The sequence below is a fragment of the Phaenicophaeus curvirostris genome, chromosome 1 (assembly GCF_032191515.1).
Source record: "Phaenicophaeus curvirostris isolate KB17595 chromosome 1, BPBGC_Pcur_1.0, whole genome shotgun sequence".
Classification (NCBI taxonomy): domain Eukaryota; kingdom Metazoa; phylum Chordata; class Aves; order Cuculiformes; family Cuculidae; genus Phaenicophaeus; species Phaenicophaeus curvirostris.
In genome coordinates, this window is record NC_091392.1 from 62133455 (window position 1) to 62156302 (window position 22848).

Genomic DNA, 22848 nt, shown 5'->3' on the forward strand with positions numbered 1-22848 from the left:
GTAATGTCCCATAGACATATTCATTTAAAGCAAAGGCTGTGAAGTACATTGCAAATGCTACCCACCAATGGAGGTGAGACCTAAAATTCATACAGAGCTCCCTTTAAGTAGAATCTAAGAGCACTTTTATGTTTCAGGCTTGAATCATGGACACATCTTAGCTACATGCTGGGGCAAGGCTTGAATGTACAGTATTCCCAATCCTTTCTTTTATTTCATCGAGAGGAAGGGTACCCAGGTGGATGGGTTGTGGGGAGAGGTGGGAATAGTACTGTCGGTCCAAAGGTCCCTTGATCTGCATACGTGGGGAGACTGGACTGTGTAGTATCACCCTAAAGGGAGCATCTTCACCCATAGTCTTTTCTAAACTGCCAGCCCAAATGACCTGTTATGCTGTTTTGCTTTTTTGCCACCCAAACCTGTAAGGATCTTTGCAATTGGCACATTGAGATTTAACAACTTGTTGTGCTGAACATGTGTAAGTTGTAGTTTTGTGAAGTTCAACACATTGACCTCAGCCAGCTGAAATTTGATAGGCTAAAAAATGCATGTTCTTGTCACTATTCTAGGATGGGCTTGAAGTGCCCGTTTGTCAGATGTCGGGGAGTTAATGCATTGTTGCTGTGCTAAACGCTTTTTCCCTAACATTTGTTCTTGAAAGTGACTGGGGCATTTGTGCAGCCCTTATATATGTAACTACAGTTTTTGGATTGAAGTAGTGCTGTAAGCTGGACAGATTTACTTCCAAAGTATTTATTTGTTGAGGTTGTTAAAGGGCTGTGAATTGCCTTGTAATGGGAAACAGACACAACTAATTTGCTTCCTGCTTACTGTGTAACACCACTTCATTAGTTAATGTACACATGCAACTAGAATGATACCTAGGATGTTCTGAGTTGACTTGCAACCCTAAGAGATCTTTGTTTTATCTGTGTGTCAGTTGTGTGCAGATCACAGGGCTGTGTGAACTGTGCATAGTGTTTTTTTTGACTATGTCAAGCTGGGGGAGATCAGGCAGATTTAGGTAGCAATGAGCATTAGAGGAATTGTGGAATATTTATGTAGTACTTAAGGCTCTTTTTGGGCTACATCAGGGCTACAGGTGAGGTGGTGCTGCTGCTTTTGCAGGGAGCTCCCTATGTTGCAGGGAGTTAGAGTTGTTTTAAAGTAAGGGCTGTTTTTCTTTTGGGTGTGTGATCTTGATTTGGTAGAGTTAAGTGAGTCCTGGGAGCTGAAGTAAATGAAGGTAGCATGCTGTACCAAAACTGGTTGGGGAAGGAAGAGAATTGTAAGAAACTTAAGGGTCTTAAAAGTTGAATTTTATGACCTGCATCACTAGGTGAAGCATCTTTAGTTTATCTGGAAGCTGTGAGAAGCTGCTCTAGGACCTGCAGCAAAAGATTTGAACAACAGGTCAAGTTTCATTTTTACAAACCTGTGTTTGTCTTGGAGCTGTTAAGATGCAACTCTAGAGGAACAGCTGAATGGTGGTCTTACTGGATCTATGGAATTACAAGTTCCCATGGCTGCAGTTTCATAGCTCGTATCTTTTGAATTATGAAAGCTCCGACCAATTCTGTCTGTGATGTCAACCTTGAACTTCCTGACATCTTTTTAATCCAGTCATCTGCCTGTCTCTATTCTGTAATTTAGCCTGATAGACTGCAGAACTACATTCTAGGGAAGTGCCATGGAAACGCCTAGACATCATCATTAGGACGCATGCTGTGGGAGGAAGAGCAGGGCTTGTGCTCTCTCATGTACACTGTCATTTGTACATGTGTGCGTGTGCACGGACACACACGTGTTTTGGGTAGCAGAAACCTCCCACAGTCTTAGAAGTGGTTGACCCTGGCTGGACTGCTTTCTCCCACTTGAACTGAGGATGATGTGGGCATTCTGAATGTTTGCTTGACTGGTCTGTCTTACGTGCATTAACTACTAGCCTTCCAACCATGCTCTTCAACAGCTTGCTGCTGTCTCCCTCCTTATCTTTTTGCTGCTGCTGTTAAGTTATCCCTTTGCAATGTCTCTTTCCCCTCCACCGTCCTGTAAAATTATCCCCATCTTGTTTTCTGCTTTGCTTTTATGTTAATTCCCTTTCCCTTGGCGTTGTCCTGGGATCATGAGCACTTCGAGCATAGGACCAATTCTTGCTTTGCATGTCCTCAGTGTTTCTGTAACACAAGCCACAGCCCAGGAATATTTTGTTCCTATCTTAGTGATGTTACAGCCTAATTCTGGAGTACTTCTGGGGGGTTTGGTTGTTTTTGTTTTGGTTTGGTTTTTTGGTTTTTTTGATAGAAGTGCAGCATCAGTGCCAAGTTTTCTGAAAAAGAAAGTATTAAGATTACAAATCTATCCAATACCAGCATGGCCCTGTTGTTTGTCCCATTAGCATTGCATGTAGGTGGATTTGTGTGCTGCTGTGCTCATGACTGTTGAGAGTACAGAGGAGAATAAATGGGTTTACTTCTGGCTTTTGTGTCAGGATGTATTTTTCAGTCGTTTGCTTAAGTTTTTAGTCATTACTTATAAGTTGATTTCCCTTAATTTGCACTTGTCTAATAATTGAGAGAGCTAGGGTTGTTTAGCCTGGAGAAGAGGAGGCTGAGGGGAGACCTCATTGCTGTCTACAACTACCTGAAAGGAGGTTATAGAGAGGAGGGTGCTGGCCTCTTCTCCCAAGTGACGGGGGACAGGACAAGAGGGAATGGCCTCAAGCTCCGCCAGGGGAGGTTTAGGCTGGACATTAGGAAAAAATTCTTCACGGAAAGGGTCATTGGGCACTGGCACAGGCTGCCCAGGGAGGTGGTTGAGTCACCTTCCCTGGAGGTGTTTAAGGCACGGGTGGATGAGGTGCTAAGGGGCGTGGTTTAGTGTTTGATAGGAACGGTTGGACTAGATGATCCAGTGGGTCTCTTCCAACCTAGTGATCCTATGATTCTATATTGTTTGGTGGCAGATCCCAGTCATTCCTGCATGCAAATTCAGAGTTCTCAAGTGAGTTTGCTGCTACAGGCTTTAAGAAGAAAATCTACAAAGGCATAATGACATGTCCTGTTCTCATCTTTTTGTCAGATTTCTGATGAAAGTATTCAAGTTAAAAGAAATTATTATGTCAACTATCTTTAATTTACTGTCTTTCTGTTTTTAATGGACAGGACAGCATAGTGAAACTGCAGGTTGACTTTTTCCCTCCACTTGTTTTGTTCACTTTTTATGTGACTCTTACGATCTGGTTGTCATCCTAAAATTAACTTGGTGGACAGAAACAGGGTGTTATCTTATCGGCTTGCACTTGATCTGTATTGCTGGTATACGTGCCTAGAATGGCACAAAGATTCCCTTAGTAAAGTTTCATTCTGCTGCAGGCTAAGTGCAGCAGTGATAACAGTCCAGGTGTGGTTCCTAAACTGGTCAGCTCTTAGGTCTTATACACATGGAAAATGACTGTTGTGAAGCTCTCATGCTTTTGTAGACTTTCTTATGAGTCCAGCTGTCAGATAATGAGGGATTTTGTTAACTTCTCTACTGAGGTTTTTTGACTACTGTGTGACCTTATTTAAAAGGGTGAGGAAGCATAATAATATTTGAAAACCAGACGTCTGAGCTACAGTAATATCGCATAGGCAAATTCTGGTTTTGAAAGGGCCTTGAGATCAAAGGGGTGAATACCTAGTGGAAGCAAACAATGATGGAACACTCTTTCCTGGTGAAGTAACTGCATCTTGATTTGGCACTCAGGTCTGTCTGAGATGGTGGAACTGTGCTTTGCACTGAAACAGGAGTGTTCTCACACTGTTATGAGTGTGTGCTACTTTTGCACTGCTTTTAATTTTAAGTAAACAACAAGATAAAGTGATAAAGTTTTCTGTTAAAGGAACTTCAACTAACTACTTCTTTGTTGAAAAATAAAGATGAAACAAAAGAAAAGAAGAGGGAAAAAAAAAAGCTGGATGCTTCACAATTAGAGCAACAGTTTTGCAAGTGGATAACGTTAGCTAGGTGTTAAGCAAAGTGACGCCCAATGAAGGCGTAGGTATTTGTGCAGTTTTTAGGAAAATGTAACTTTTTGGGACACTGCCAGTTTTTAATGAGAACCAGAATACTGGGGTCTACATACACCATTATTTACAATGGTCTTTGTGGCAGGCAGTTTGAAGAATAATATGAATGCAAACGTAACTTCCTTACAGAGTTCTGAGAAACATATTATAACTCATCCAGAAGAGGTTTAGTGAGATTATTCCAGTTTTTTGATATGGCAGAGCTCCAGGCAAATGCGTGAAGGGGGAGCTTTAGCACCATCTGGAATCCACAAAGACCTTCACTGCTGGCTGCCACCTTGAAACACTTACTGACAGAGAGATTTTTCTAAACCTGTTAAGCGCTTTCTTAGTTTATTAAGCTTTTTCCGCAGTATAAAGTCTAACAAGGTGTCCCAAGGATCAGTGAAATAATAGAATGGCTTTCAAGTGGAATTGTGTAGTGAAGTCATCTTTTAAGTGCAGAGAACTGCAAAGGAGGTAAATTGTAAACATTTCTCAAATGGGACGTGCTGCATCACAGTCAACTGAGTTTCTGAAATTGCTTGCGGTGAGAGACCATATGTAATGTTTTAAGAAAGTTCACCTTCCTTTGTTTGTTGTAGATTCTGACTTGGTTTTTCTTGTTACACATGTGGTTATTAGCTGGTATTTAGTTTTTTCTTATGAAAAAGCATGGAATTTAACTCCCATCAGTGAAGAAGACGCTCTCCAAAAACTGTGTGTGTTCCTGCTGCTTATCAAGATTTCCATTTAACGTTCTTCTGTAGCTAGAATATGTGCTGCCAGTGCCAGATGGCACAGTTTCTTAAAGAAGAACTAGCTCTTGCTTAGTAGTAATGCAGACAAACAATACCAAATTAGCATAAGCAAATGTCAGTGAGTTAACATAAAGCCTGTGCTATTTCTGTCTTTTCTTCTTTTACTAGGCCATGGGTGTGGAGAGTGACCAAGAGATTGTGCAAATGATTGGCACAGAGGAACATGTGATGGCTGCATTTGCTCCTAGTCTGGAAGAATGCCAAAAAGCTCAGATTTTTACGCAGATGCAGGTGTGTCTTTTCATATGGCCAGAGGCCATAAAAACCTAAAGATGGTGGGTATTGGCCACTTTGCTATGTCAGCAATCGACATACAATTTTGTTTTGAGGTTCGGGTTTTGGGGGGTTATTTTAAGCTAAGGGTTCTTAAGGGGGCAAGGCTTTTCAAAAGTGAGGCTTTGCTCTCATTGTCTGACTGGAATAAAACCAAAGTCAAGAAATTCTTGGTTTTCAGAAGCCCAGGGTTATGTTTTAATGTATGTGATGAGTATTTATGTACATAAGATTAGGGTTTTTTGGTTTCCATTTTTCCATTTTTTAAAAAGGAATTTCATGGCCCATTTTGCAGAAGCTCCGTAGATGTGGACATGACCATTTCATCATGAGTAGATGTTCTTCAATTCTAATCTCTTTTATAAAGCCCCCAATAATAACCACCCACCATCTTGATAAAGACTCAACAGAATTCTCTTCAGCTTACATGTACTTTTTTAATTAGCCAGAACACAGGCCATTTTGCTGACAGCATTTCCATCGTATATGTATTAATTTGCTAGCAGAAGCTTTGAAGATTAGTCTTATTTCTTGAGAAGCTCGATATGAGCCGGCAGTATGCGCTCGCAGCCCAGAAGGCCAAACGTAGCCTGGGCTGCATCACAAGAAGCGTGGCCAGCAGGTCGAGGGAGGCGATTCTGCCCCTCTCTTCCTGTCTTGTGAGACCTCATCTGGAGTATTGTGTCCAATTCTGGAATCCTCAACATAAGAAAGATATGGAGCTCTTGGAACGGGTCCAAAGGAGGGCTGCAAGGACGATCCCACAAGAACAGGCTGAGAGAATTGGGGTTGTTCAACCTGGAGAAGAGAAGGCTCCAAGGAGACCTTATAGTGACCTTCCAGTACCTGAAAGGGGCTACAGGAAAACTGGGGAGTGACTGTACGCAAAAGCTTGTAGTGATAGGGCTAGGGGCAATGGGTATAAGCTGGAGAGGGGCAGATTTAGACTAGACATAAGGAAGAATTTCTTCATGATGAGAGTGGTGAGGCACTGTCACAGGTTGCCCAGGGAAGCTGTGGCTGCCCCGTCCCTGGAGGTGTTCAAGGCCAGGTTGGATGGGGCCTTGGGCAGCCTGATCTAGTGGGAGGTGTCCCTGCCCACGATAGGGGGGTTGGAACTGGATGATCTTTAAGGTCCCTTCCAACTTAAACTATTCTATGATTCTGTGATTATGCTATTTCATTGTAAACTTTATCAGATCTTTCCACATGTGATGTTGAGTGCTGTAAAGTGAACATCTTTCTAGTTTGCATCTTTTGGGGCATCTTCAGGGTTAGAGGTAGCATGAAGGCCTTCCTAATTTGGAGTCAGAAGAGTGATGTGATGATGCTGGAAGAACATAGAGAGATGTGAAGCAGCCAGGAAAGTAGAAAACCAGAAATACAGAAGTTACGCTGTGAAAGAAATGTCAGATGAAATTAAATGAAAGTGAACTGTTTGAGGAAGAAGGTTAAGAAATGGAGAGTCTGTAATTTAATGGGTGGAGAGGGTAATTCTTGGATATAGGGATGATGGCTTCATTTCCAGGCAGGAACTTCCTGTGTGGACATGGATAGTTTATTTGACTCATCTGACCCTGGATTCTGCAGATTGGTTCCATTTCTTGAAAAACTGCTAAGAGAGTGAAAATCCATTAATCATTGCAAGATCCTCTTGGAAGTAGATGGTGATGTCACACAGTGGTGTTTGTGTCTATTAAACAGTGAGTGCCACCTCATGGTTTAACGTTTGAATGAAATTTAGCAAGTATATGGAAGAATTGGAGGTGAAAAGTCAAATTAAGTAAAACAGATATTGCATATTCGTTTTTCCTATATCTCTGCAAGCCCCTTTCTTTTAATATTGTAGTGATCATGCTCCTTCTTCACTTCCCATTTTGAATCCTGCTCAGGGATACGGTTTAGTAGTGGACAGGTACAGTTGGACTTGATGATTTCAAAGGTCTTTTTCACCCAAGTGATTCTATGATGCTATGAGTGTTATCAACGTATTATAAACGAGCTGTTGTATATGTAATTATAATTGGTTGTGTCAAATTTCAAGAATTTATTAGGTATTTTGCACTTTGCTTGGAGTTTGTATCATCTGTGGCTACTGGGATTGCCCTAACTGAGGAATACATACAGATCTCTGTGTGTGTGTATGTTTGTATTGGTTATAATTCTGATAGTAACTCAAGTAAATTCTCCCCCTTGCCAGGCTCTGAAGTACATTGGAAACAAAGTACGAAGGCAAAGGATGTGGGGTGGCCCAAAGAAAACAAAGATGGAAGAAGCACGAGAGCTGCTAGCATCAACTATTCTGACCCACGTTCTTGTATGTAATTTTTTTTAAACTGGAGTAAATTTGTGTGGTTATTTATGGTGTAAGCTTTGTTGGCTTGCTTTGTAGCTGAAATAGAGTAAATAATTCTCAAAATAAATAGGAAGATTTGGATTGAGTCAAAAGTAATCTTAATGTTTATGAAATGCTGTACCATTGAACTACTTGTCATACTATGCGTTATTTGTTTTGCATAGCCACGCAGTATCCAGTATTACTTCAGGACCTTATTCTCCTGACCAGTACCTTTATTCTGATTTATTTTCATTTATTGTCTGTTTCAGTGTCACCGAAGTATATTACTTTTAGCATTTTTTGAGCAGGTGACGTGCTCAAATCCCTGTTGTAACTCCTTGGTCAGCTCAAATTATCCATTGATTTAAATGGATGTGTTTGCCTGAGTAAAACCTAAGGAACTGATACTGAAACATCAGTGTGTTGGTTTTTTCGTTATTTACAGGTAAAGGAATTCAATTTTCGTGCCAAGTGCATATACACAGCAGTGATGGTGCGGAGAGTAATTTTGGCTCAAGGAGAAAATAAAGTAGATGACAGAGACTACTATGGAAATAAACGTTTGGAGTTGGCGGGGCAGGTGAGATTTTACTTCAGAGCAAAGTGCTCCTTTGGGGTTTTGTTACTGTCTGGTTTTAAAAGATGCATAATAAGCGGCATCCCTGTCTTCTTGATTTAAGTGATTTCCCTCTCATTTTGTTTTTGTTGGCTTTTCTGAGTTGACTATAGATATGCATCCCTGATTGAGACTAATAAATTATATCCTCACTTCTGTATTGTGTCTTTATACCAGATAAAAGGACAAAGCAGTATAGATAACAGCATAAGTTCTCGTTCCATTTTAACACTGTTAGTCCCAAGAAGGCAGCAGTAAGATCCACCTTCCAGTGCCCCATTTTAAGCTACTGGGTAGGGGAATAAACTGGGATCAAGTAGGTACCTGAATGTTGGGTCCAAGCTGTCCCACTGTTGGAGAACCCAACTTGTGAACAGCTCACAGAACAGCCACTCAAGCTCCCCTGTGTTTTGGAGAAGCCCATAAGTTTGCTTATTTGTTGTCAACTGCCTTTCTAGCCTCAAGAGTAGTATGAATTAACAGAGTAAGTGGTTTAAAGTTAACTTGAGCAACTGATGAAAGTAGATTATGTGGACTTCTCTGCTTGCAGTATTTTGGCACTGGAGGTAGAAGCAGTCACAAAAGTCTGTGAAGGAGGGAACGGTTTTGAGGAGTCTGGCTGTCACCATTCTTTGCAGGGAGGGTGGCAGTTCACAGCTGTTGACTAAACCACATTCTCCTAATGCAGTGGGAATTTGCCTGCCAGATGAAGGAACTGCTTAGTTATAGTGACATGGATTTTTCCTTGTCATGTGTGGTTATTAGATGAACCAATTTAGATTAGGATTGGACTTCTTTGCTGTGCTCTGTATTAATTTAAGTTGGAGTTTTGTCAGACAGTATTGTCTCTGGTTATTGATCATGCATCAGGAGTTAAGACAAATATACATACTGCACCATTTTGGAGAAACTATGCATCTCTGTCTGAATAACTCCCCACGTCATTTGTATCGGGATTTCTGTTGCAGTGCAAAGACCAATATCTGTTCCTTTTTGTTCATATCCAGTGGGTATTCGCATCTTATTTTACTTTTTAAGATGTGTGCTAGCACATTGTCTCATACTCCTGTTCTCATTCCCACTCTGCCTTGTCCTCCATGCACACACACAGAATGCAGTTATTTCGGAGGAAGAACATGTGCTTTGCTTCAAGATTTTCTGAAAAAACTAAGATGATGTGCTTAAACGCACTCTAGGCACAAATACAAGGGGAAAAAAATCCTCTTAACCTGTTGAGAAGAAAAATTCTTTCTTCAAATGAATATCTTGACTGTTCAGACTTCTACTTTTGTTCTGAAGCAGAACATATTACTGAAGTGTGAGGAGTAGTAAGAGGACATTACTACAGTATTCAAATGGAGCAAATGTTTTAAACTGTAGTGGATTTATTCGGTTTCTGCTGTAGTGTTGCTGTAGTTCAGTATGACTGTAATCAGTAAAATTAGTTGTTGCTTTGTCATCATAATGTTTTTATTTCAGTGGATTGAAGGAATAGGTGCTTTTTTCCTAATATTTTTAGAAGCAGAAAGTACAGCAAGTTTTCTATAACTTGTAAGAAAAAGGCCTCTGCTCACATGAATGTTAACAACTAAAGTTGTTTTAAAGGAGCTGGGAAGAGGTTTTACATGTAGAGGATCATCATAACAAAGCCAATGTGTATTTTTTCTACATCAAGGAGAACTATGCAGAGGGCTTGTAACACTTGATTAAGAGTAGTTCTGGCTCCCTTGTGAAATTTTAAAAGCTTATTTGAAGCTGATCACTTCAATTCTTCTCTGCCATGTTATCAGTGTAATATTAATTTGATGGGATTACAGACTAAAAAGTGTAGAGATCTTTTGCCAGTTTAAAATATTTGTGTTTAGCTAAAGTTTACATGGATAAAATGGTTGGTGTTTTTATTAAATGCCAGCATGTTCCTGGAATATAAATCCTGTTGATTTAAAATTCGAATAAAGCGAGAGGGGGAAAAAAAAAAGATTCCCATGTGAGGAGAAAAACATAGCGGTCTAAACAATGTAAAGACATAAAAGGCATTGTGTTTATAAAAATGTGTGAAAACAATAGCTGCTAATTTCACACCCCATGGGACAAGAGAGTATGAAATGTGCTTTAGCTTTAGATAACAGAGTTGTATCCGCTAGCCAAGCTGGTTTACAGAGCTTTCCCTTAGTCTTTCTGCCACTAGAGGCTGGGTAGGCCAGGTGCCAGCTGAGGTGTTAGCAAAACCTACCGATTTCAGGCTTAATCTTTTCACCTACCTTTTCTCTTTTCTTAATGTGTTCATTATTTGCTAAGCATTACTCTGTTCTTTGTCCTCTTTTTTTTTTTTTTTTTTTTTTTTTTTGTTTCTAATGCAGCTTGCTTTGTATGGGTGAGATATGGAACAGCACCAAAATCCGGCACCCTGGAAAGCAAGGGATTTCTACCCTGTGACAAAAGAATACCGCCTTGACTTCAGAGATTGCCTAATCCCAGCTGTTCTGATAATATAATTAAGGCTGCCTAATGTCTTTAATTTTGCAACCAGTTTGTGTGAAAGGGAGAATTTGGCACTCTAAAGGCTTAAACGCTAAATAGCAATCTCAAGGCGCCTAATTAGAATTCTCTGACATTAAGCTAATTGGTGAAACTGTATTTCAGCAGCTTAACTTCTTTATTAATTTTTCTTAGGATTTTCAATGAAAATCAATTGATGAGCTGTCAGGGTTTTTTTTTCTTAAATATAATTTGCTCTTTAGTGCTCCTGTGTGAAGCAGGCTGAAAGACTCTGGACTAACTATGAAATCCATTGAATATTATCACTGGCATTCCATCCCTTTTCTTTAATCACTCACTCTTGACCTAAATAGTGTGGTTATTGTGAGATTCTGCTTTGCTGGATAGTCAGAGCTCTTACAGACCAAGAGTCTCTGAGTGAAATTAGCAAAGTATGACGCTTTTCAGACTGGCAAATACCAGCAAGTTAGTGTACATGCGGTGTAACTTACTTTATTAGTTCAAAGAAGAGGAAAGGTGACCTGGTTTTATAATCCCAGTGGTATGTGGAATTAGGAGATTTTTGCAATTTTATGATCAAGAAATCAGATATAAAAACATTTTCTGAATGATTCTTTGTAATGTTCTGTTAATTTTATTTTTTAATGTTTGAGTGCTGCTCAAACCTATTGAGATCGAGCGTGTACAATTACTGATTTCAAAAGTCTAGTTCTTGTAAGACTATCAGACATCTTAAAAATGCACATACTCCTTCCTTTTACTTTTTCCCTACTTTTGAAATATTACCCTTATAATCTAGTTTTGGAGACTCCAGTGGGTTCTCCTTCCTGATATGGTGCTTTGTAAAAGATGCTTTTATTTGTCCTGGAAATGTGATTTAAATGAGCGTGACATTACAGGTGAGTTACAGGTGACTGGATCTCTCTGGACACTTTTGTCAAGGATTAGTATACAGTGTGTGTTATCGCTGGTTTTACAATTTACACCAGATGTTTCTTAATGTCTTGTGGAGTAGACTGTCAAAGATGATCCAGTCTTGGTCTCCATGAAGGCCAATGGGAGCATTTTGTTGAAAATAAGATGTTTATCTCAAGTTTCCAGGTGTTAGATTTCGTTTTCTTTTTAATTTTTACATGCATTTGCGATGCCAGTGAAAAGGGTAGCATATAATTTAGTTAGCTGCTTTACAGTGTCGTATGCTTTGCTCAGCCCAGCTGGGGCATATAGATAGAGGAAAGCTGGTGCCCAACTCCCGTGAGGAATGAGTGGTTTACTTCCTTGTTTCTGGAAGGCAAGGAAGAGTTTGAACCATGATGGGAGGCAGTTACAAAGTTCAGTTTAACTCTGCACATAAAGAAATTCAGTTGTTCAACTGACTCCAGAATGCCGTAGCTTGTGGTGGCTGAATACCTGGCTTGTTCAGCGTTGCAGTACTTTGTATGCTTGGAACTGCTATTTCTGGCATTGGTAGTAGGTGTTGCTTTTTTACCTCTTCTGACACTTGGAGCTGCTGTAAATTACAGTCTCAGGGCAAGACTGACAAGCTGTAGAATTTACACTGCTTGCTTGCAAAGCTAATCATTGTGAGCATTTAAAATGTATCGTGTAATGCAGGTTTAAGTATTTTGGGAAGCTATTAGTGCCTGCAAGGAGAGGCTAAGCAAACTGCAGAAGCAGAGCATATTGGAAAGCAGAAGAAGTGAGATCACGAACTTTGGTAGCCTTTTTCTTTTACAGCTATTTTAAAGAACCAGAAATAATTAGTATTCAAATACAAGAAATAATTGGCTTGAATAGTAGCACTTTTGAAGAGTTGTAACTTCTTTGCTTAAACTTTTTTTTTTTTCTAAGGGAGAGATGTGGAAGAGCATTGCACTTTCCAGATAGCAGTACTTCTAGAAAAGAATGGCAGGTGTTGAAGCAAGTGGACTCTCTGTGGGTGTAACTGGTTTTCCATAGATTGTGATTGTGATTGGCAGAAAGTAGCAGGGTAAAAGTGTATGAGTGAGGAAACTGCCTACCTCACCTGAGATACATGTTGCCAGCTGTCAAGAGTGGAGGCTGCTTTTGGGCCCTTAAAGTCTCTTTTTAGTTCTGCTTGTCCAGAAGTGATGGTAACTGCATCTTCTGTACTTCAGACTGGCCTTGCACACTGTGCACTGCTTCCAGACTCTCTGCTGCCAACTTGCTTCCTCTAAGGGCTCCTTGCAGTCACTTGGGTGTCTGTACTGTACATTTTAAGAAGCTTCTGGGAAGGGGAACTTTAAACAGCCTTTTTCACTCCTAATAGTAGAATATCTCAAAGTGACCTTTCACTTACTGCTTTTACTACGGTTATTCCATCCAGTATTAGAATAGATGCTGGTCTTGCCTCCAGATCTTGTGTGTAATTTAGGGTTGTACATTTAGGTTGTTAAATCTTGAAGAGAGTTTGTGACTTTAAGAAGGAAGAAGTAGATCAGGTAGATTATCACTTATCTGATTAGGGAAAAGAGTAAATAGCATACCCATCCATGTCTATGCTAAGATATTGTGAAAGAAGGTTTAAAGCAAACCAAAATGGATAAGTGCATAGGCTTAGACCATTCTTCTACTTAATTTTCTTTCTATTATGAGATAATTTTTCTAATATTTCACTTTAATTTGACAAGGCAAAAAAACTTGTGAGAAAAATATTTGAGAAAAAGGATGTTTTAGCTAACGAGAAGTATAAACATAGAAATATTAAGCATGTGTTTCTCCTCTCCCCTTCCCCCCATTTCCCAGACCTGGAGAAGTACAATTTTTTCCTTAATTCAACTGTTTTGTATTTCCAGCTTCTTTCTCTTCTATTTGAAGATTTGTTCAAAAAATTTAACTCTGAACTGAAAAAGATTGCTGACCAGGTAATCCCCAAGCAACGTGCAGCTCAGTTTGATGTAGTGAAGCATATGCGTCAAGACCAAATCACCAATGGCATGGTCAATGCTATCTCCACAGTAAGTGTTTTTGTTTTCATTCTAGTATGTAAAGTAAAAGATGGAAATGTGTAAATTTTGTTCTGATGACTCTACTATCTTTGGTCATAAAAGCAAATCTATTTCACATTCTTTACAGATTAAAATTGCAAAAATCGGCCATGGCAGGGCTGTTCACTGAAGAATCCTTAATTGTCAAACCACTTCCTATTTCCTTGTTTATTTCAAATTGATGTTTTGGTGTTTGTGAGAGAGTGGTAGAAACAAGCAAATTTAAAATAGTGACCATGTTTGTATTTATCCACTTTCTTCTGGGTTCTACTTGACTATGTGCTTCATGGTGTTTTTTTATTGTCTGGATTTAGCTAGGGTCAGGTTACATCGTATGTCCAAAAGGTGGTTGAAAAACAGGAGGAAAACATCATGAACAGAAGACAACTCAGGGCAGGGAGGAAGCTGAATTCTGAGCTCTTTGTGGGTGGTGTTTTTTTTATATGAAGTTCCCAATAGCGATAAATTTGCAGCATAGAAATTAGTACTTCTCTGCTAATGATACTGAACTATTTAACGGGGAAAACTGCTACATGCTGTATTATTGCAAAAAAAACCCCATAATTAAGCCCTTAAATATTTGTCTTGATTAGATTTTACCCTATGTCTGCCTTCTACTAGAATAGGTATCTTCATTTGTGCCATTGGACAAAAACAAGAATAGAGTTACTAAGTTTGTCTCTTACCTCACTCATCTTCAAGAGCAATATGTGAGATGGTTCCTGAAATCTAGCTACTAGCTTGTAGATGACTTTGAAATCCATGATTTTTTAAGAAATTAGATTAGTCTAAGTATTTTAGTAGCTGGTAAAAATTGCGCAACTTAATTTTTAATCTTTGGAACTCTTGAGAGGGCTTTTCTGCTTAGCGTGAAACTGACGTTTTTCTTCAGTTCTTGTAAACAAAATTAACTTCACAAATTGCATCCAAAACCACCAACAATCTGTTACTTATAAATCCCAATGTTTTAGCTTATCACTATTTAATTTTATGAGTGGCCCAAATGTAGTTAAATCTCTACAGTGCATGTAACCAAAACAATTGACAGATTTGTTTCTCTAAATGCTGGTGCTTTCTTCAAGCCTGTGCCAGTTTTTCCATTTGGACTGACAGAGATAAATCTGCAAACTATTCAGTACATATTGTAAAGTCTTCCTTCTTCCACTATCTTTGGACTTTTTTTTACTGCCACATAAGCAGTTAAACACCATCTGCTCTTAAGCATTGAAAATAATTTCTCAGGAACAATGCCCAGTGCACACTATTCAAGAGATTAAGCAAATACCATAAAAATCATTCTTGGAAACAACAATCTCCAATCTCACCAGAATGCTTCAATGATAGCCTCAAAGAACATGAAATAACTCAGCAGGATTCATAATTACACCAGTAGCATGCAAAAGAATTCATAGCACCACTGCATCAACTGTACAGTGGTGGTCAGTGATATTTGCTGTTGGTCTTTTTACCCTGGAAAATACCAGAAGAAAGAGTATGTCATACAGTAATGCCACAGGCTTGATGGACATTTTGGCATCTACAGAATCATCCAGTGCCACCGAGGGTGCAACTTTCAGTTTACAGGAGTTTTCAGTAGGAAGTTCTCCACTGGGGATGGTCTCACAACAGCCCTAGCTCCATTTTGGGGTTTTTGGACAACTTTGAAGGAGTCAGTCTGTCACTTCTAAAGCACATGGAATTTTTCATATTATTTCTTCGGGCAGAGGTTTGACCTCCAGTCTTTGAGATTTCTTCACTGCCCAGAAGACTGTAAAGGAACCACATGCTGGTTTGGACTACAGATGCAACCATTTCTAGTGTGAGGAAAAAACTACTCGTTTACTGTGTTCTTCCATTTATATTCTGGTGACTCCCAGTCTTTAAGAAATGAAATGGTCAATGAATGAACCCTTCCCGAGAAGGATGAGGAGGTGGATTGGTTTCTTCTGGCTGACTTACCATTGGGCTTTATGTCTTCCAACTCTGTGTAACAAGGAAGAAAGGGAAGTTCTGCAGGCTATTTGATAGTCTCTCGAGTGGAAGCAAATAGCAAAATCATTGGGATGGGAGGTGGTTTCTTCCTGTTCATCACATAATGGGGTGTTGCTGCTATGTACAACTAAAGAAGCCAAGCAAATAACCTTCTAAAAGGATTTTGCTGTAGTACACTAAGCAAGCTTGAAATTATTTGTTAGCATTGGTGAGCTGAGTTTATTAAAAAGGCTACAGGAATTAGAAGATGACTGTCCTTGGGAAAGCATTACCTTTGAGATCTTCATTGGCTTTGAACCACTAACATGGTGGGTGGGGTAAACAGTAGTAATTGAGACGGCAGCTTGCTGTATCCACTGACCCAGGTGCTAGAAACTGTTTATGGAGTACATTGCATAAGTCAAAAAATGTAGCTCCAGATTTAAAGATTTTACAGTAGAGATTATTAAGTCTGCCTGGCATGAAAACATAATTGCATCCTACAACGTTCTCTGAACTCCTCTGTTCTCCTAGTTAAAACCACAAGCGATACTGCCTGTAGCAGTCCTGAAACATGGAACTTCTAACATATACATGGATTTCATACTTGGTGTAATCCTACTAGAGAAGCTGGATAGGCCTAACCCTCACCCCTCTTCTCTGAGAAGATATGTCAGTGGGTCTTGTTACTCTGGATTCTAAAAACAAAGGTTTCAAGAAAGTATGGGTGGTCGATGTCGGACCAGCATGCCTTCATCCAAACTGCCTGTGTTTCCTGCCAAAATAACAAATCATGAAACCAGGAAGTTTGTGGAATCTCTTGTAAAGATGTATGTAATGCCCTTTTTTGGTTTTAATACTCAAAAAAAAAATCTATAAAGGGAGAACAGAAAATAATTTAATTTAGCTAAATTTGAGTAATGATTTACGTATGAGGGTAAATGATGAAGAATCTTTGTGTAATTGAATTTATAATAGCAAAAGTATGCACTCATCTGAAGGAGCAGTTCATTTGTTTCAGCTTTTTTATAATGCTTAGTACAAGTATGTTATAACTAATAGTTTATATGCAGATAGGTAATTAGAAAGTTGTTTCATATAAATGGGCAACATTCACTGTGCAAAGTTCCTCAGATATCATTCTGTCTAGATACTGAAAAAAGACGTGTAGTGTCAAGACGGGGATAGGTTGCAATATCTTTTTTGAAATGTTCCTTTTTTCTGCAGGGAAATTGGTCTCTGAAGAGATTCAAAATGGACCGCCAAGGTGTAACACAAGTATTGTCCCGCTTGTCTTATATATCTGCTCTGGGAATGATGACTAGAATCTCTTCTCAGTTTGAAAAGACAAGGAAAGTGAGTGGTCCTCGGTCACTACAACCATCTCAGTGGGGGATGCTCTGCCCGTCTGACACTCCTGAAGGAGAGGTGAGGAACTTCTGTCTTTCAGTATTTCTTGTCCTGAGGGATGGAAGACAGCATTTATTTCAAAGCAAGTGATTCTCCATCAGAGGAAGAATTCTGATGAAGAGATTTCTAGAGGCATAACTGGATAAAACAACTTGTGTGTTTTCACAGAATCACAGAATAACCAGGTTGGAAGAGACCCACCGGATCATCAAGTCCAACCGTTAAACCGTTTTCTCACATCCCATCTATTTATATCCTGGTCGTCTTTACTACATTGCTTTTTTTTCTCCTGCCTGACTAGACTAGCTGGAAACTGTTCAGAATTTTTATGTTTTACTTTAAAGACATCATTGAGCAGTTAAATGACTGGTGCTGGCTGTCTTTTTTGTTTGTTTTTCTTTTTTTACTTTATTTTTAAGCTGAATAGAAAATACTGTTGGAACTCTGAACTTTCTGGTATAAGTAGGTAATCAATATGAGCTGGTCTCATTAAGCAGCTGAAATAAAATTGCACTACGTAAGATATTTGGATGTTTTTAATTTTAAAATGTTGAAGTTTTGTGTTAGAACATACAGGATATCGGGCAAATTCAGTTTGTATTTCCTTTATGCTTCTAAGTAGCTGTTGCTTTGAAGACAGAAATACAGGTTCACACATGGTTGGATAACTTAAGTACTACAACTTCATTGCCCATATTTTTATTGGTTTTTAAATGCTAAAACATTACATTTGAGTGTGATATACAAGATTCTTCCCCTCTTCCTTTCTAATCTTAGGTGTCGTTAATTTGTTTCATTCCTTTCACTTTATACTTTGACTTCTTTTGTTGTTGTTCATAAGTACAGTTTTGGAAGATAAATATCTGTAGAGTATTAATACTTTGGAATAAAATGGAAAACAGGTGTGTTATTTTTTTAGGCTTGTGGTTTGGTTAAAAACCTTGCCCTCATGACTCACATTACTACAGATATGGAGGATGGTCCAATTATTAAATTAGCCAGTAATCTTGGAGTTGAAGATGTCAATTTGCTCTGTGGTGAAGAACTTTCCTATCCAAATGTGTTCCTTGTCTTCCTTAATGGTATGTAACTTTTCAGCAGTCTGATTCTTATTTGTTGCTGATGGAGAGTTAGGTTTCAGAAACTCTCTAACAGTTTTTTGGAGCACAGTCAACTGCAGATGCCATTTTCCACGTGTAGATAATTTCATGTGTAAATATTTTGATAGGGCTAAGCAGAGTAGATAGGCCAGATGATGGCACTTAGTTGTCTGAAGTTGTGTTGTTAGTAATTTGGCTGCAGATGTGCTTAGCTGGGAAATTGAAAGTTTTTCAAATTTCAGTACTGTTTTTAAGCATGCTTGTATGAATAGGGACAAAAATATGTACATTCTGCTACAGGTTTATTGGCTTGGTTTTTTTCCAGGCATTCAACAAATGAAGTGCAATTCTTAAAGTACTTTTTAAAAAGAGAATAATGCTGCTGAATTTGTAATAACTTTAAATTTACAAATTCAGAGCTTCATTCACAGAAAGTATTTAATTTTACTAGAAGCTTTATGTATTTTTATATATATTTATGCAAGTTCCTTTAAAAACAGAAAGGGATCATCAATTGTTTGCCGAGTTTAGCAGTGCTATTCCCTTTAAAACTACCTTTTAACAGGCATCTTGCTTTGTGAAAATTAGACCTTGGAAAACAAGCCTTTCTTCTTTGTTAAAGGGATGAGTTGCCCTAGCTACTTTGCATCTCCACACTCTGTTCCTTTTACAACTGATTAGCCTTTCTAGATCAACAGGTACTATGATACCAGATTTCAAAATATTGACATTTAAAAAACTACAGCTGTGACTTAAAAATAGACTTTTGTCAACAGTGTCCACTTCCAGGGCCTAGAATTTAATGTCCATCACCAGTAATAAGTTTTCCATTTACCTTTGAATTAAACAGTGGTTGTTCTACAATCCTGCTTTTTCCCAGTAACATAAAAGCAACACTTGACGAAACTGCATTTGTTTGCTTTGCTTTTCTGTAGCAGTATGTTAAAGATTAGGTTCAGTAAAAACACATGCACTCTTTTCTGTCTTGTTTTATTTTCCAAAGAGGAGTGCAGAGCAGAAATCTTGGAGTCTTCCTTCACAAGCTTAGCCTGTGGTATGGAACAAGATAGTTATCTTCCCAAATGTAGATGATCTAGTACCAAGTGAGGCAAACCCCTTTGCTGTTCAGCCTACTAGTTTGTGGGTTAAACCATAAAAAAATTGCAGGCTTGTGGATGGCTGATGTGATTCTGATTTAAACTTGTGACCTAAGAGGGCAGAAAATCTTTTAAGTACAAATGCCTTAAGCTATGAAGACATTTGTATTGTCTTATAAACTCCCTGAACTATAATGCTTTGTCTCCTCCTTTAAAATTTTGTTTGAAACGACACCATACTTATTTTTATTTTATGTTTTAAGATGCCTTTGGTCAAGTGACTCTTCCAAAATGGGTTTTACTCTCTTGTTTGTTAATCATGCGTCAGAATACTTAAGGATGTGCTGAAGTGCCCTATTGAGATAGCAAGAGCTTGTTGAGCTGAGTTTCTGAAAGAGGAATCCTAGTGCTGTTGTGAGTGATCACATATATCAAAAATACCAGGTCTCACTAAAATTTCTGACAAGGCAACAGGAGAGTTCCTTGATCTATTCCTAGGAAACCTAGATCCATTTCAGTACAGCTGAAATTGTAGTCTTTGGAAGTGTTGTTTACTTGTACACTAATGGGTGAATGGACACCTGAGCATTTTTGAGGAAAGCTTGATGAAGCTTACCATTTGGTTTCTTAAGCTATTTGGATGCAAAGAGGTAGATGACCTGTGAAATTCTGCCAATTCTTATTCATGTCAGAAAAGGGAAATTTTATGACGACTCTTTATTATTTGCAAAAAGTAGGAAGTATTTACATGCATTCTAGATGAAATCAGAATTCCTAAGTGGAGTTTGGGATATGCAAAGAATAAACCATGAATTTATTCTCATTCTAAATAGGTAACATACTTGGTGTCATACGTGATCATCAGAAATTAGTCCATACGTTTCGGATACTGCGTCGAGCAGGTTATATCAATGAATTTGTTTCCATCTCTACAAATCTTTCTGACAGATGTGTCTACATTTCCTCTGATGGAGGGCGATTGTGCAGGTAAACATCTTGTCAGAATTACCTTGGTAGTGAACTTACTATAAACACTGTTTTATGAACAGTAAATACACTGGGCTAAGATTTTAATGAATATGGATATAAGCAAATTCAGTAGAACTTCAGCACCTTCCTTCTCTTTAAATAGCCCTCATTCAAAATGGACAGAACTGAGAAACATACTATATAGTCAAGCAACTTTCTAAAAAAAAAGCACAAATAAATTAATTTCATCTTTAAACAAAAGTCAAAACAAAATGTTGCTTCTGTCTTCTTTAAGAAAAAAGTGAGAGGGGATTAAAAACAACCTGCTTGACAACTGTAGTAATGTCCGCTGTCCTTGGAGGGGGTTTTACTTCCTCTGAAACAAGAAACAAGAAGCCACTCCCTGGTATCCAATAAGTGTGATATTGCATTTTAGAATGAGAAGCTGCTCTTTGTATTCAAGGCCCTATATTTCTGGTGCAAAACTTACTGAGTTGTGTACATGTACTGAGAAGTATATCTCTCAAATATAGGTTTTTTCATTGCTTATAGTTAAGTAGGTAGGGAATTCAGTAAGCCTATGAGGAAGGTCTCTGCCTTGAGATGCTTCTGATCTTTATTAGACAGAAGGAGTGCCCGAGTAACAGTCACATCACAGAGGAAAGCAAAAGAGAAACTGCGTGGCTAAAATGAGAAAGTAGAATGTAACAATATTTTAAGAGAGAAAACCAGGTTGTTGGACAGTAGAGGCTAGAGCCTCCTGTCATTGTGTTAGGTTATTTACAAGTAAAACACCTCCAGTTTAGCATAAAGAACAAGGCATAAAAGATGAACAAAGCAGAGATTGAAAGAGGCAGAATGAGTTAATAAATATATGCATATTTTAGCATAGATTAGCTATGTGCATATTTTCTGCATGCTTTAAAGAGGCAGCAGTCACAGCTACAGTTGGCATTCCACCTTATTCATTAATTGACTCTCAGAGCACGTTGAATGCAGCTTAAGGCACATTTGAGTCTCCGAAACAAAATATGTAGAAACCATCAGTTAGTCATAGCTGGTCAAGAGCTCCAGAGGGAGGGCATATTCAGTGGCATAAAAATCACTTTTCCATTCTGCAGGTTTGGAGATGCAGCAAAACTTCTGATTTGCAAAATAAAGACAAGCGAAGTCATGTGGATTTCCAGGAGTTTACCAAGTTTGCTTTGTGGCATCTGTGACTCTGCAATTGTTCAGATACCCCTATTAACCATTTAAAAGTGCCCATTAGTCTTCAAACAATTATTTAGCTTTAAGAGTGGACTTCCCAAGTATCTTGTAGCTATTAGCTGCTCTTTAGAAGAGCAGCTTGTCCAAATAGCAACAGTCCTTGACGTTTCATTCTTGCATGCCATCCTTTGTGTCAGTGTTTCCTTGCTGTAAGGAAGCCTTCAGAGATCCATGTGCTGTTGAAATTTATGGAATCACCTGAGGTGACCCATACTAAAAGTCTGTTCTTCCTGTCATGTAAATAACAGCAAAATTCTTTCACCTAGACGCTTGAGCACAAACTGTTCACTCAGTGTTATATAAAGTCTCTGCAATATCCATGGAATTTAATGCTGTTCCTAGGTTTATAGATTGGGAAATCTTAATTGTTTTAAAGCCATCAACAAAATGTGTAGGTAAAACTTATAAAGTGTTAAACTTATAAAGATTTAGAGAGTCAGAGGGCAAGACTTCTTCCTCAAAATTGAAATCTTAGTTTTTCTTGTACGTTTTTGGGTACAAAATGTGAGTTTGGTATATCTGTGTATCAAACCAAGGTCAGAATAACTACTGATTGTCTTTATATGGCTATGTCAGTTAAAGTAGATACATTTTAAAAGTGCTTTGTAAAACAGGTTGTGTGTAGGCAGGGTTCTTGCTGTAAGTATAAATTAAGTTACCTGACAAAGTATTTGCTCTGATTTTTTTTTTTTTTTAATTATAGACCCTACATAATTGTTAAGAAGCAAAAACCTGCGGTTACAAACAAGCATATGGAAGAACTGGCTCAGGGATACAGGTAGGCAGTTCAAGTAGACAATATTAATTGTCACATATATCTGTAAATACTATGTGGAAATACTTAAGTCAGTGAGTGTTTCACAGTCTTGGGGGTAGCTATGCAGAGGAAGACTACTCTCCTATATAAATTAATAATTGGTGTATTGGAGGTTTTCTGTTTAAAGTCAAATTAAGTATGATTGTCATATTTTGCTACTGCTGTGAAATATAGTGATTATATAAAATAAATACATCACACAGCCTCATCTTCCTGCAAGTGGAAGGCCCGAGGCAGTACTGTCCTTATCCTGACTGAAAAATCAAACGCTTCAAAGAAATGCCAATTTGACCACTGTAAACTAGGCATGCTCAGAATTAGTTTTTAGACTCCTTGCAAATTCTTAGTTTGGGTGTTTAAAAAACACACCTGTATGAAAATATTTAAATTTAACTAAATTTTGCAAGATCATTCAAAAAACTTACTAATTGCCTTTATACTTGCCTGGATTTATCTTGATGATGAGTACATACAGGAAGATTTTATTTAGTTGTTCAAATAAGTAACATTGGTCAGTCAGACTGTGTGAAGCAGTGAATGGGCAAGAGCATTCATTTTAGAAAATACAGCTTTCTTTAAATATGTAAAATGCACAGAACTTTTCATGTAAA

The 22848-nt window shown here is 38.4% G+C and overlaps 1 protein-coding gene across 1 annotated transcript in view; it reads left to right on the plus strand.

Annotated features, from left to right (window-relative positions):
* The window catches only part of POLR3B (RNA polymerase III subunit B), an 80215-nt gene that overhangs the window by 17974 nt on the left and 39393 nt on the right, over window positions 1–22848 (plus strand). Inside the window, exons 10-17 of the mRNA XM_069859631.1 lie at window positions 4979–5101; window positions 7344–7460; window positions 7927–8061; window positions 13413–13574; window positions 16803–17003; window positions 17905–18067; window positions 20016–20169; window positions 22124–22198. Of these exons, the coding sequence (XP_069715732.1) occupies window positions 4979–5101; window positions 7344–7460; window positions 7927–8061; window positions 13413–13574; window positions 16803–17003; window positions 17905–18067; window positions 20016–20169; window positions 22124–22198 (1130 nt within the window). The remainder of the gene's footprint in view (window positions 1–4978; window positions 5102–7343; window positions 7461–7926; window positions 8062–13412; window positions 13575–16802; window positions 17004–17904; window positions 18068–20015; window positions 20170–22123; window positions 22199–22848) is intronic.